The sequence below is a fragment of the Coloeus monedula genome (genome assembly GCF_965178545.1).
Source record: "Coloeus monedula genome assembly, chromosome: 14".
Classification (NCBI taxonomy): Eukaryota; Metazoa; Chordata; class Aves; order Passeriformes; family Corvidae; genus Coloeus; species Coloeus monedula.
The window spans coordinates 5,572,156-5,585,881 of NC_138794.1; the positions used below are offsets into that span (position 1 = coordinate 5,572,156).

Below are 13,726 nucleotides of genomic sequence, written 5' to 3' on the forward strand. Positions count from 1 at the left end.
GAGGTGGGAAGACTGGTCAAAGTGCATGGCATGCAGCTGGACTGCCCAGCTCACGGATGGCTGCCGTGGTTGCACTGCCAAAGGCAGAAATGTAGCAACACTCAGACAGACTCAACACATAAATATGAGCGGCCCAAGTGTCTGAGGTGGGTTAGTTAATGCTGAAATGGAGGGTTTTGCAAGAAGAGATAAAATCAGCTTCACGTTTAGGAGGAGGGTTTGGAGTGGATTTCCATTACAGGGTCAAGTGATCCAGCATTCCTGTGCTGTGCAGTGCTCTTTTCCAAAGAATTTGCTGCTGAATATGGATTTAGCCTGAATATGCTCTAGCCTTCCAGGGCTAAATATGTTTCTGCCTTCCAGGGTAGAGCTCCCCACAGGGCACCAGTTCCTTTCAAGAGCATGGCTGGGCTTTTCCAGTTCTTGGGCACAGCTCAAAAAGGAGCTAGTTTGTGGCCAAACCAGTGGAGCTGTGGTGTAGTGCTTTGGGCAGAAAGCTGTTATGTCACTCCCAATCCCTCTCATATATTCGCCTGACCTAGCTGCAAGCTGTTTTCCTTGATGCTAGTTAGGAGGGACTTGGGAAAACCCCCTGTCACTGGATGACAAGGATGGCACAGGGCACTTGTGTTCCCTGTCCATCGGAGGGGAAGCCCTCTCCAGCTTTCATCCCATCCAGGGAGAGAAAAGTGGGGTTTCTGCTGCAAAACAGCTCTTCCTTCTGCCAAGTGCTGGCAGCCCCCAGTACATTCCAGTCCAACTCTGCACCCTCTGCCTGCCAACGAGGGCTGGGAGCCATGGGCACTGCCAGCCTCAGGAAGTCCCTACCGGCCACCCGCGGGCCAAGATCTGGCGTGGCGTGAGCCAGCGGTCCCCCTCACTGGACCATCAGCAGCGTGGCCGCGGTGGCTCTCACTTCCAGAGACACCTTTGCTGCCTTGTTCCCGGTACCCCCCGCGCTGCCTGCACCCTGGGGGCGCGCACCCTCGGCCGGGCTGTGCCCCGCCGGCGGGGCCGGTCCCGCCCCGGGGGCGGGCGGCGGAGCACGTGGGGCCGCGCCGGGCCGGGCTGAGTCACTGCCCGCCCCGAGCCCCGCGGCGGAGCCGAGCCGAGCGGAGCCGAGCGGAGCGGAGCCGAGCCGAGCGGAGCCGAGCGGAGCGGAGCCGAGCGGAGCCGAGCCGAGCGGAGCCGAGCGGAGCCGAGCCGAGCGGAGCCGAGCCGAGCGGAGCCGCTCGCTGAGGAGCGCACGGCGCGGCTTGGGACGCAACATGAGGGCGGCGAGTTTGTTTCGGGTGCTGCTCGCCGTGTCGGTGGTGCTCTCGCTGCTGCTGGTTGTGTCCAGTGAGTGCCGGGGAGAGGGGGTGCCGGGGAACCGGGGTGCCGGGGAACCGAGATCAGGAGTGCCTGGGAGCCGGGATTCCAGGCATCTGGGGTGCCGGGGAACCAGGGTGCAGGGGATCCGGGGTGCGGGGAAGCCTGGGTGCCAGGGAGGCTGGAATGCTGTGGATCCGGAGTGGTGGGGATTTGGAGTGCAGGGTTGCCCGGTGTGCAGGGATTCCGGGGCGCAGGGCAGTCCGAGGCGCAGGGGAGCCAGAGTGCAGAGAATCTGGAGTGCAGGGTTGTCTGGTGTGCGGGGGATCTGCGGTGCAGGAGAGGGTGAGTTTCAGGGGATCCAGAATACAGGGGAGCCCGGAGTGCTGGGGATGTGGAGTGCAAGGGATCCGGGCCGCAGGGGTTGTCCGGTGTGTAGGGATTGTCTGGTGTGTAGGGGAACCCGAGATGCCAGGGATCCGCGGTGCCGGGGATCCGGGACGTAGAGCGAGAGGATCTGGGGTGCAGGATGAGTGGGTCCAGGCTGCGGTGCGGGTTGCAGGGCACGCAGTGCGAGTGAGAGGGCGTGCAGCGGAGGATCTCGGGTCCACGACCCCGTCCCTACTCCCGAGCCGGGAGTCTCTCAGCCGGGCTGTCCTGTGCTTTCAGGCTCAGATAACCATGCTCGCAATGTAAACAGCGTCCCTGGGACCGCCTGGTACTGCGCGCCCAGCTGGCCTGGCCAGGGCAACCCCGGGGAGTAGCAGCTCCGTCATAACCCCGTGGGTCATACCTGGGGCACTTGGCTCCAAAAGGGATGGACGAGACCAGGGAAAAGGGGAGCAAAGCCTAAGTGCAGGCTCCAGGTCAGGAGACAAAGGACAGCAGGAAGGGGTGAGGAAGGCCCTGTATATGTTTGCTCTTCCTGGGCAGCTGAGGTGCCCTTTTTGCCCTCCTGAGACCCGACTTCCCCCAGCCCTGCTGGGATGAGCTGTCCCAGTATTCAGAGGATGTTATTTTTGCCTTCCAGCCAGCCTGTGGGTTCATATAAGCAAACATTTCCAAAAGCGGTGGCTGATCTTTGTTGCCTTGGTTCCTGAGTGTTCAGCCCGTGACAGCTCTGTCCCTGACTGGAGAAAAATGTGTGTGTGGAGGATGGAGATGCTGAACAGCTCTGAAACCAGGCCTGAAACAGCCCAGAAACAGGAGCATCCAAAACTGCTTGCTACAGTGGAAAATGTGACCTGTGTGCCTCACTGCTAGGCAGGGGGCTGGCTACCAACACCCACCACGTAAGGGATTATTCCTGGGAGGGGATAAAAGGGAGTCCAGATACTTGGAATAACTAAGGTATAAAACTTGGACCCCTCCTGCCCTGACCCTGGGATGAGACCTTGCTGCTTTGCTGCCGTGTTACACCCCAGACACTCCTGCGCTGGAGGCAGCACTGATGCTGGGGAGCACATGTTCCTTGACACTCTGCCTGGGGAAGCAGCCGTCTCCCACTGTTGAACAGAAGTAGCTCTGTTTGTGCAGCCTTGACTGGCTGCCGGCAGAGATCCTTGGGATGGGGTGGCTGGATGTGCCCAAGACCTGCGGAGGGGTGGAGGGCAAAGGCATCCCCATGTATCAGCAGGAGCCCTCTCCTCCCATGCTGTAGCTCATGGCAGCGCATTGATGGAGTATGAGGTCATGCAGAACAGGCTGGGCAGCACAGGCAGTGACTTGAACTGGTGCCCAAGTTTTTCTGCCTCCCGAGGCTGGGCTAAGGGAGCCACAGCATCCTTATGGAAACCTTCACCTGATGCTGGCCTGCCTGCCACCAGTGTGTATGCTACACATGTGGAGTGTCAGGAAGAGTAGGATTAACTCAAAGGAGTCCTGCTATTAAAGGACTAATGAGTAGGAGCTCACTGAGTAGTAGCTTAGGCAAATGAGAACTGCGTTGTTTGGTGTGGGTCTGGGCAGTGAGCCCACAGCTCATCAACTTCCACCTTCTCCAGGTCATGCAGGTAGTGAAGGGTTATTCCTAGGTCTCCATCTGGGTTCAGCCCTTGTTCTGACTTCTGCAGCATGACAGAGAAATGCCTGGCATCAAGGGATGTGCTGTCCTGTTTGACGAGGAGTTACTGAGGAAATCTGGTCTAGGTTTACGGAGCGTTGCCGCCTTGCAGCTTTTAGGCAGAGTAAAGTGAGAGTGGGAGGAATTTCAGCCCAGCTCTTGTAATCTGATTCAGCCCTACAATGGGGAGTAGAAGGCTGGAGGATGCAGTGGGTTGACATCATTCACTCCCCTCCTCAACCGGACAGGGTGGGGAAAAGAAGGAAGAGATCCAGAGTGGGTCCTTCCCATGGGCTGCAGTTATTCATTAACTGCTCTGGTGCGAGTCCTTTCCATGAGATACAGTCCTTGAGGAAGGGACTGCTCCAGCCTGGAGTCATCTGTGGGCTGCAATATGGATATCTGCTCCCCCATGGTCCTCCACAGGCTTCAGGGAGATGGGTCTTCTCCATGGGCTGCAGTAGAATCTCCCTCCTGCACCTGGATCACTTCCTTCCCTTCCTTATTCTCTGCCGGGGGTGTCTGCAGGGCTGTTTCTCTCACATTTTTCTCACTCCTCTTCTACAGCTGCTGCACAGTGTTTTTTACTTAATCTTGGATATATTATCACAGAAGCAACCCTAGTGCTGGTGATGGGCACCAGCTTTGAGCAGCAGAGGGTCTGTTTTGGCATTGGCTGGGACTGGCTGTCTCCAGCATGGGAGCAGCTCCTGTTGTCTTCTTGCTGAGCCACCTTTGCAGCCTCCTGCCACTACCACCTTGCCACATAAACCCCACACCGTGGCACAAGCTGGAAGTGGATGAACAGGCAGGGAAGGTGGTGCAGCCCCATCAGCTCCCTGGGGGAACCTGCCTGTGAGCCAGGGCCGCCTTGTGGGAGCTGCTCGGAAAGTGATGGAGGTCCGGCAGGCGTCCTGCAGAGATGGACCTTGTGCTTCCTCCCTGCGTGACTCTGGGAACTGAGGCATGCGAGCTCCCCCTACAAGGATTTTTTTTGGTGTTCTTACAAGTACAAACTTACATTAGCAAAACCCAGCAACAGCACCAGCCTCGTTCCCTTGAATGATCTTGTCCTGCTCGTGCCCGAGTGAGCCCCAGCCTGACCACTCACATTTCCCAGCCAAGTGTCAAAAACATTTAATGCACCAAACCCCTGGGTTTCCCCTGTCTTCATGTTCACATATAGGGTCTGTTAAACCTCTTTTTTAATGTGCCAGGGCAGGGAAGGTCCTTGCTGCTGGTTATGCTCCCAGTCTCAACCATGCCTTTGAGTGCCAGTGCAAGGTCCAGCAGCCTGTCCCTGCCAGGTGCTCCCTTCCCTGTGGGATTTGCAGCAGACCAGTTCCTGCTGTCGGGCTGGGATGCCCAGCCTTAGGGATGGTTTGCAGTGACACCTGGCTTTACTTCCAGGTGACTTCTGCGACGTGAACCACTGTCAGAATGGGGGCACCTGCCTGACTGGGATTAATGAGGCCCCCTTCTTCTGCATCTGCCCTGAGGGCTACGTTGGGATTGACTGCAATGAGACGGAGAAAGGTGAGGAGCTGGCCCTTTCACAGGTGCTCCATGTCAGCCAGGAGCCTCGCAGAGAATTTGCCCTTGTCATGGCCCTGCACCACTGGCCCTGGGGTTCAGCCCTTCTGATGGCTGATGGACACACAGAGCAGAGATCCAAGTGGGGATATAGTGACGGGATGCACTTGGGGAGAGTGCAATGTCTGTTGGGGAGTGGAAGCCCACTGGATGCTCTTATTATTATTGTTATTGCCTATATTACAGTTCTTTTTCCCCTTCCTCAGGGCCCTGCCACCCCAATCCTTGCCACAACAACGGTGAGTGCCAGCTGGTCCCAAACCGGGGTGACGTCTTCACCGACTACATCTGCAAGTGCCCTGCGGGGTACGATGGGGTGCACTGCCAGAACAGTGAGTACAGTGGTGGGGGGCAGGGGGAGCTGCTTGTCTTCTAAGAGCTTGGGGACCTCTTGGGTGACAACTGGTGGGTGTGTGCTGCTGTGACTGTGGGCGGGGGCACCAGGCTCTGTCAGGGACTGTGGGCTGTTTTGGGGCTTGCAGGGTGGAGGGAAGGACTATGATGTGGGGACAGGTTGTATCTGAATCTTGCTCTGCATCTCTGGAGGGACATGGTGCCTCAAGTAATAAAACAAGGGGTGCCTCGAGGCTCAGTCTGCTCCATGCAGGTTCCCAGCCTTGATGTGACTGAGTGTCCTGGTGCACCTGCATGGCTGCACTCAGTGGGGACATGGCGTAGACAGGTCCTTGGGTTAGAGCTTCAACCCGTGCCACCCTATTATCAGGGACCCTGCCATGGCCCTTGTTCAGAGGATGCCTCCCCCTCTTCCTGCTGCACTGAATGAGGGGTCTCCTCCCTGGAACTTGTTCTGGGATTTCCTCCTGAGCTCCTCCTCTCTCTTCTAGACAAGAACGAGTGCTCCTCCCAACCTTGCAAAAATGGAGGCACCTGCCTGGACCTGGATGGTGACTACACCTGCAAGTGTCCTTCTCCGTTCTTGGGGAAGACCTGCCACGTTCGTAAGTCCTTGGCACCAACTGTACTGAATTCCCTTTCCCTCCCTGTTCCCTACTGTCTGTCCCTCATTGCCAGGAGAGATCTCACCAGCTGGTTTAGGGGATCTGGAGGGCAGCTGTGTCTGCCCTTGATGCCAGCAGGCCTGGTCCTAATGGAGGGAACATCCTCGGGGATGTGCTTTCTCCTCTCTGGAGGGCCTCAGGATGACCCTTTCTCCTCCACACCTCTGTGCTGTGAGGGGGACTGATGGATGGTATGGTTTTGGCTGAGGGGTGAGGGGGAAGGGACACCCTGGGGACAGCCAGGTCCTAGGACTGGCGTCCCTCTCCTGCTCTGTCCCAGACAAGAAACAAATGACCCCTAGTTCTGCGCTCTGATTACTGTCTCTCTTTGATCCTGATCACCCCTCTACCCCAGGCTGTGCTGTTCTCCTGGGCATGGAAGGAGGAGCCATCTCTGATGCCCAGCTCTCAGCATCCTCTGTTTACTACGGCTTCCTTGGCCTCCAGCGCTGGGGGCCAGAGCTTGCCCGCCTCAACAACCACGGCATCGTCAATGCCTGGACCTCCAGCAACTATGACAAGAGCCCCTGGATCCAGGTACGTGGGGCAGGACTGGGAGTGCCAGCACAGAGAGCAGCCCTGGTAGCCACGGCTGGTCTTGCAGTGCTGCTGTCACGGGATTTCACTGTTCCTGGTGGGAAATGTGGGGCTAAATTGCTGCAGCAAGCTGCCACCTGGGGGCATCTTGGGATGTGCCTGGAGGAGCCAAGTCCGTTGGAGGAAGGTGGGACCCAGATTAATGATCCCCCTTGCTCTGCCCACCGTGGAATGCAAAGCTGGAAGGATGGAGGGCTTCCACCCCATGGGAGTTCCAGCACTCTAGGCAGCCCCTTTCCTTGTCCCAGCGCCCACCTTCCCACCCAGGCTTGGTGGTGCTGGTGGGTGCAAGGGCTGTGCACCCCATCCTCACTGCACCCTGCTCATCCTCTTCTCCCCTCCACAGGCCAACCTGCTGCGGAAGATGCGCCTCAGCGGGATCATCACGCAGGGCGCGCGCCGCGTGGGGCAGCAGGAGTTTGTCCGCGCCTACAAAGTCGCCTACAGCCTGGATGGGCGGGAGTTCACCTTCTTCAAGGATGAGAAGCAGGATGTGGACAAGGTGGGCTGCGATGCTCCGTGTAGGGGATGTCCCAGCTCCCCCCATCCAGTGGTGCTGTGGGTTGGGGTGGCTGTGAGCTGCATCCCCATGTGTGGGAAAGTGCTTTTGACCTGGGGCAAAGCTGTGTTGGGAACCATCCTAGCAATGAGATGGCACAGGCAGTTCTGGCACCGAGCAGTACTCCCTGCCTCTGTTTAATTGACCATAATAAGCATAACCAAAGAAGCAGCACTGACTTATTTAGGTCATTCAGATATCTTTATCACTGACACGCTGTGGGAACTGGGCTTGGTCTGGGAGTGTTACTGAGCAGCTTGGGTGGCTCGGTGTTATATCTGCACCAAGCACCAGCTGACAGTGTGTCTCTCAAAGCAGGGATACTCATAGATTGCAGTGCTCTCCACTCTCAGTTCTTTATGGCAACTGTCTCCTGCTGGCTTTCTGAGCGTCCAGGGAGTGGTTGGGAGTACCTGCTTTGCTTTAAAACAAATAGAAAAATTCCTCTTTTTCTGCAGCGCAGAAAAAGTGCATGGAAACATGATTTGATTCTATTTATTGTGTTAAAAAGTAAGAAGTGAGCAACCTCTGTGCTTATTGTGATTTGAGGAGCACTGTGGTAGTGGGAGGGAGTGGGTGTTGCTGCATGTGTGGCTCTGTGGGGGTGAGGTCGAAGCAGGGAGAGTTCCAAAGCTCTGTGGAGAGTGTTGGAGCTGCTGCAAGGTCCTGCACTGTTCCAGGGCACAAAAGCGGAGCCCAGCTTCCCCCTCTGTACTTTTTTGCCATTGGCAGTGCTGAGATCTCTCCGTCTCCTGTGCAAGGGATTTGATGCAGGAGACAGTGGGAGAGCTGGGGCACTGAGCCCTGCTCACTGTTGCAGGTTTTTGAGGGGAACGTGGACTATGGCACCATGAAGACCAACATGTTCAACCCTCCCATCACGGCCCAGTTCATCCGCATCTACCCCGTGATGTGCCGCCGTACCTGCACGCTGCGCTTCGAGCTCATCGGCTGCGAGATGAACGGTAAATGCTGGTGCCTCTCCCCTCCCGGGGGGCTGCAGGGCAGGGGGTGACGCAGGGCAGGGCATCACCCCTTGGCCTGCTTCTGATCCCTCAGGACAAGGGGATTTGTTAGTGCTTGTTTTTCCTCACACTGATGCCTGGAAATACCCAGGGGTGCGTTTGGGGAGCGCAAGCCGTTAATCCCATCGGCTCAGCCAGCTCTGAGCTGCATTCTCATGCTGCTAACACCTTCCCAAGCCAGGAGTTTTTACTGTGTCCCCTCCCCGTCTGAGCTGTGAACCCGCTGCTTTTCCTGCCGGAGAGCTTGAAAAGCAGCAGAGGATCAAAGTCCTCTGGGAAATGTAAGGGATCGTCAGCCTGAGCCCTCTCCCTGTGCCTCCCGCATTCCTGCCCCGCGGCACATCCCTGGGAACTAAGTGGGGCTCACGTGTTGGTGTGGGAGTGGGATGCTGTGGGGGCTTGGGTCCTGTCCTGCTGCTGCGTGGGTGTGGTGCCATCCGTGCTTTTGGCTGGGGGTGTTGTTGCGTTGCTCTTTCCACGTCCTTCTCTGCCTCCTGCCAAAGCTCTCTATACTCCAGGGCTGTGCTGTGCTGTGGGGACATCACTCGTCCCTGCAGCAGGAGGCACTGTGAGCCAGGGAATAGCTAGGAGCTAAAAATCCCGGGAAAAGGCAGCCCTGCGCCTCTGCTGAGCATTTCCCTGCCTGGCCCTGATGCTGCTCTGGCAGTGGAAACATGAGAATGTGAGGATGGCTTCTGACAGGGCTGAGGGGTTTTGCTTGCGACCGCGCTGTTGTCTCTTTCCTTTTCACTGCCTGTGTAAACTGTTGTGTTACAGTGTATTTCAACACGGCAGGTTGCTCGGAGCCTCTGGGCATGAAATCCCGCCTCATCTCCGACCAGCAGATCACAGCCTCCAGTGTCTTCAAGACCTGGGGCATCGATGCCTTTACCTGGCACCCTCATTACGCTCGCCTGGACATGACAGGCAAAACCAACGCCTGGACAGCCCTGCACAATGACCAGTCTGAGTGGCTGCAGGTGGGTCTCCGGTCTCTGTAACCTCATGTCTCCTCACCAGCTCCTCCAGCTGTGCCCCTCCTGTTTCAGGGTAGCTGGAACAGCTGGGTTGGTGTGGCCAGAAACTTGCAGTGGGTCACAAAGTCCAGCAATGCTCTCCCCGAGGGGGAATCACGGGGCAGGTCAGGATGGGACCACAGCCACTGGTTTTAACAGGAGTCCTGGAGCTCTGGGTCAGAACCAGTGCCCATAGGGACAAGGTGGTGCCGTCTCTGCACCTTCTTGTCATCAAGCCTACAGCACCCCAGTTCTGCCTCACCCCCTGAAAAAATGCCATCCCAGCCTGGGGTGACCGTCCCACCACCTTCTGGCTGCCCAGAACACCATGTTTCTGTTTTGCAGGAAAAACTCAGACCTGCTTTTCTCTTCCCAGTCTGGAATAGAAACAAATAGTTTTGAAATTTCCTTCTCAGTTTCCTTTCCTCCCCTGTTTTTGTACTTTTCACATGATTCCATGACATAATAGGACAAAGCAGTTTAGATATTTGTCCCGCTTTTTATTTGGGAAATGATTAAAAGCAGCTGCCTCACAACTCTAAACCAGCTTATCGAGATGTTGGCTGATGATGGGGTCGGGATGACACGCTGAGTTGGACTGCTGCACCACAGACTGCCTGTGTATAGATTTACATGTACACTTAGGATTTACATGTATTGTGTAGCTGGAACTGCCCTCCATGAGCATGAAAACAGAACTAAATTAATGAGGCTTTCAGCTCCTTTGGTGGTTTACCCTGTAACATTACAGCAGCAGTAAATACAGTGTGGCAGAGTAAAGGGAATGGAAGCCGTCTCACTTAGAACCCAAATGTCAGATTGTGTTGAAGTGCATATTTTCTCAGCCAGAATTGCTTTCCAGTGGAAATGCATTTCCTCTGTTAATCCTGTATTTTTTTGAGTTGAGATTTTTTGCTGTCCTTCCCACACTGATGTTTCCGGCAGAAAATGTGGAGGTGGAAGGGGTGGGCAAGGGGCTGAGGTGGGTTTGTGCCCACTTTTGGTCGCTTTGAGGGATGCTGTGAGTGTTGAAGGATCAAATATTTCACAGTCGTGTTTTATGATTTGTCTGGCATTGGTGTGGGGGTCAAGTGGTGTTTTCTCCATTCTTGACCCCCGAGGGCCAGCTCTTCCTGGCAGCCTCTGGAACATGCAGGGTGCTGTAGGGTGGGAGCACTGCTCTTGCAAGGAACTGTGACGAGCCTTGTCTCTGCCAGATTGACCTCCGGGACCAGAAGAAGGTGACAGGCATCATCACGCAAGGAGCCCGTGACTTTGGGCACATCCAGTATGTGGCAGCCTACAAGGTGGCCTACAGTGACAATGGCACATCCTGGACCCTGTACCGGGATGCCCAGACAAACAGCACCAAGGTGGGTGTGGGGAGGACAAGGTGGCTTCTCTGGTGCTCAGGGATGCTGTGGTGGGGAGGGATGGGTGGTGGGGGTGAGGTCACAGAATCACAGAATTTGCTGAGTTGGAAGGTACCCACAAGGATCAGTGAGTCCAGCTCCTGACGCTGCACAGGACACCCCAAGAGTCACACCGCATGCCTGAGAGTGTTGTCCGAAGGCTTCTTGAACTCTGTCAGCTCAGTGCTGTGACCGCTCCTCTGGGGTCCTGGCAGCACTGACACCCACCTTTCTCCTCTAGATCTTCCATGGCAACAGTGACAACTACTCGCACAAGAAGAATGTGTTCGATGTGCCCTTCTATGCCCGCTATGTCCGCATCCTGCCCGTGGCCTGGAACAACCGCATCACCCTGCGCGTGGAGCTGCTGGGCTGCGATGAGTAGGCACGGGGAGGAAGGACGGGGCTGCTCTTCCCCGCTGCCCAGCCTGCACCCTGCCTGCCCCTGCCCGCTCCTGCTCTGACCTCACACCCCCCTCTCCGTGTCCCCACACTCAGGAGGTGGCTGAGAGGGCTCCCCTGCCCCGCATCAGTGCTGGGGCTGCAGCACTGCACTTTATGGGGCCCTTGTCGGTGGGATGTGGGGATGGCTCCTGCCCTTTTGCTGCTCCAGCCAGGGCTGAGACCCCCTCCTGAGCTGGGGCTTTCTTGGGGACACCATCCTGCAAATGAGGCCTTGCTGGGGGACCCTGTCCTGCAACCAGGGATTGGCTTTATCTTCTCAGCTAAGCCTGGGGACAAATTTTCTCCTTCTTGCTTCTGTTTCCCGCAGAGAGGCTGCAGCCAGTGGCAGTCCCTTGCCTGAACTGGGTCTCGGGGCTCAGCAGTTTTCAGGGTCTTAGGGCAGGCTCCCCTGGCTTGCAACCTCCGATGTCCCTCCTGCTCCCTGCTTGTCTGCAAGCAGGGGCTGTTAAAATCCTCTGAAAAAACTCAGCTGTTGTCCCCTGCCCATTTTGCCAGGCCCTGAGTGTCCTTGCCTGCAATGTCAGCACCACATAGTGTGAGTGGAGTGATGACACGGCTCCTGTCAAGAGGCACCAGATCCCCCCTGATGGTGGCTCTACCTGCTGGGCACTGGCAGGCACCACAGCAGGCGTTTTGGCAGGCACTGCCCATTCCCCTTCCTGGGATGCCAGTTCCAGCATCCTCCCAAGTCTCAGCATTGCCATCATCCCCATCTTACTGCAGTTTGGGGTGCCTGGACGTCCCTTGTCCTCAGAGCCCGGTGGTGACCAGGGGAACTACGATCTGGTAGCGGGGAGAGTTGGTTTGTAGCCACAAGGATGTGGAGAAAAGGTGGGAAAGGTGGTAGTTAAACCACCCAAGTGCAGTGGGCAGAGAGCCGTGCCATGACCCTTTTTGTAACCTGATTTTTTTCCCTTTGTGTGAGGTGGAAGGGAGCCTCTTGCAATGCTCGAACCCTCGGGATTAGCGGTAGGAGATGAGTGAGACCCAGATGGGAGCACAGGCAGGCTGTCCTGGGCTGGCAGCCCTGCTTCCCCTGCCTGCTGGGATGTGAAGCGGCCGTGGGGCTGAGCTGGCAGTGGGTTCACTTTGGCAAGGGCTGAGGGAACCCGGGTGGGATGGCAGCGATGGCCCCACTCTGGGGTGTCTCTGACAGTATTAAAACCAGCTTAAACTTTGGGGGTGTTGGCTTGTCTGCTCTGTGCCTCCCTGAAGGCCATCTCCCAAAGCCCAGTTGGTCTGGTGATCCTCCAGGATTCCCTCCGAGCCCCTCGACTCCTCCATTCTGGGGCATTGCCAGCTGCTGTGCTGAGCCCACACCTCTCCTGCCTTCACAGAGCCTCTTAGCTCCCTTCCCTGTCTGAAAAACAGGGTATCTCAGGGCTTTGTGTGCATCTTTCCCACTGCCTCCACCCTGTCGCAGCTGCTGGAGACTGTGCTCGCAGCTGGCCAGGCGCGGCGGGATGGGACTTGGGGAGGGGAAGCCTCTATCAGCACCCCACACCCTGTGTCTCCTCCTTTGGCTTTGATCCTGGAGCAAATCCCCCAGCTTGGAGCTAGATCAGCTCTTACACCCAAGCGCACTCCCAGGGCTGGAGGGAGCTGTGAATTTTGTGAGGGATGCCTGTGGGGATGTTCCCAGCTGAGCCCTCTTGGGGAGGGCTGGGGCATGGATGCTGCTGGAGCAGGATCTCCTTGCATTGAGGAGGTGATCCCATGTAGGGAAGGAGCACCATGGTGAACAGGACAGACGAGCTTTGCTCATCTCCAGAATCTGCCACACTGGGCAGGGACCCCTGAGGCTGGCGTGAGTGGCCAAGAGTCAGCTATGTCCCACACAGTTCTTTGTCCCTGCAGCTCTGGACAATCTTCCTGCACCTCCCTGCTGCCAGCAGTGCCCTGCTCAGCCAGGCATCTCCTCCTTGGGCCTTGCCTATGGGAGGTGGGCTCATGCCTAGCCCTGGGCACCAGAGGAGCTGGGGGTCTGCTTGCGGAGGCCAGGCTGAATTCACTGTGACTGCAGCTGCTTGGTGACAAATAGCAGCCACAGCTAGAGCCAGGGACGGGGGGGACAGTCTGCCCGGCTCACCTCCAGACATGCCGCCCTTATCATCGGGAAGCTGAGGCAGAGATAAGAGCAGTTCGCTTCGAGTCCAGCCAAGACAGCCGTGAGCCAGGGATAGGGCAGAGGCTCCATGAGGAGGGTGATGGGAGCAGATGCTGCACATCAGAGCAGGGGATGCATCCTCAGCCCCTGGCTGCTGCTTCCCCCTGCCCGTTGCTACTCCCCAAGCTCCTCTGGTGGATGCTGAGCCCCTTCCCAGCCTTGTGGTATTTTCTTCATTCCCCAGAGCCCCAGGACGGGGGGACTGGGAGAGCCAGGGTGCCCTCCCCACCATGCACAGCCCCTCACGGCTTGTCCCGATCCCTCGGATTCTCTTCCCGGACGCGGCTGGGTTGCTGGGACAGCAGGAAGGCCAGGATGGCCGGCATGCTGTGGCACCCTGCTGCCTGCTGACTCGGCTGCCGGCGCTGCCAGCTGCTGTGAGCTGGTTCCTCAGGAAGCAGCCGTCGGGGAGAGCATCCTCTCGCCGCCACCCGGAAAGCCCAGCACAGATCACAACCTCCTCCATCCCACCAGGAATGTGAGTGTTCCTGCTGGAATCA

The 13,726-nt window shown here is 57.3% G+C and overlaps 1 protein-coding gene across 2 annotated transcripts; it reads left to right on the top strand.

Moving 5' to 3' along the window:
- The first annotated feature begins 1,066 nt into the window (after window positions 1-1,066).
- On the top strand, window positions 1,067-12,238 carry MFGE8 (milk fat globule EGF and factor V/VIII domain containing). Of its 2 annotated transcripts, none has more exons than XM_082291086.1 (10): window positions 1,067-1,341; window positions 4,784-4,909; window positions 5,173-5,298; window positions 5,812-5,925; window positions 6,341-6,522; window positions 6,929-7,084; window positions 7,962-8,106; window positions 8,944-9,146; window positions 10,400-10,555; window positions 10,836-12,238. In XM_082291086.1, the coding sequence occupies exons 1-10, from the start codon at window positions 1,269-1,271 to the stop codon at window positions 10,977-10,979; spliced, it is 1,425 nt and encodes a 474-aa protein (XP_082147212.1). In that variant the 5' UTR covers window positions 1,067-1,268; the 3' UTR covers window positions 10,980-12,238. The 2 variants fall into 2 exon arrangements, with proteins under 2 accessions (XP_082147212.1, XP_082147213.1); XM_082291087.1 differs by having other exon boundaries at window positions 8,962-9,146.
- Window positions 12,239-13,726: the final 1,488 nt, after the last annotated feature.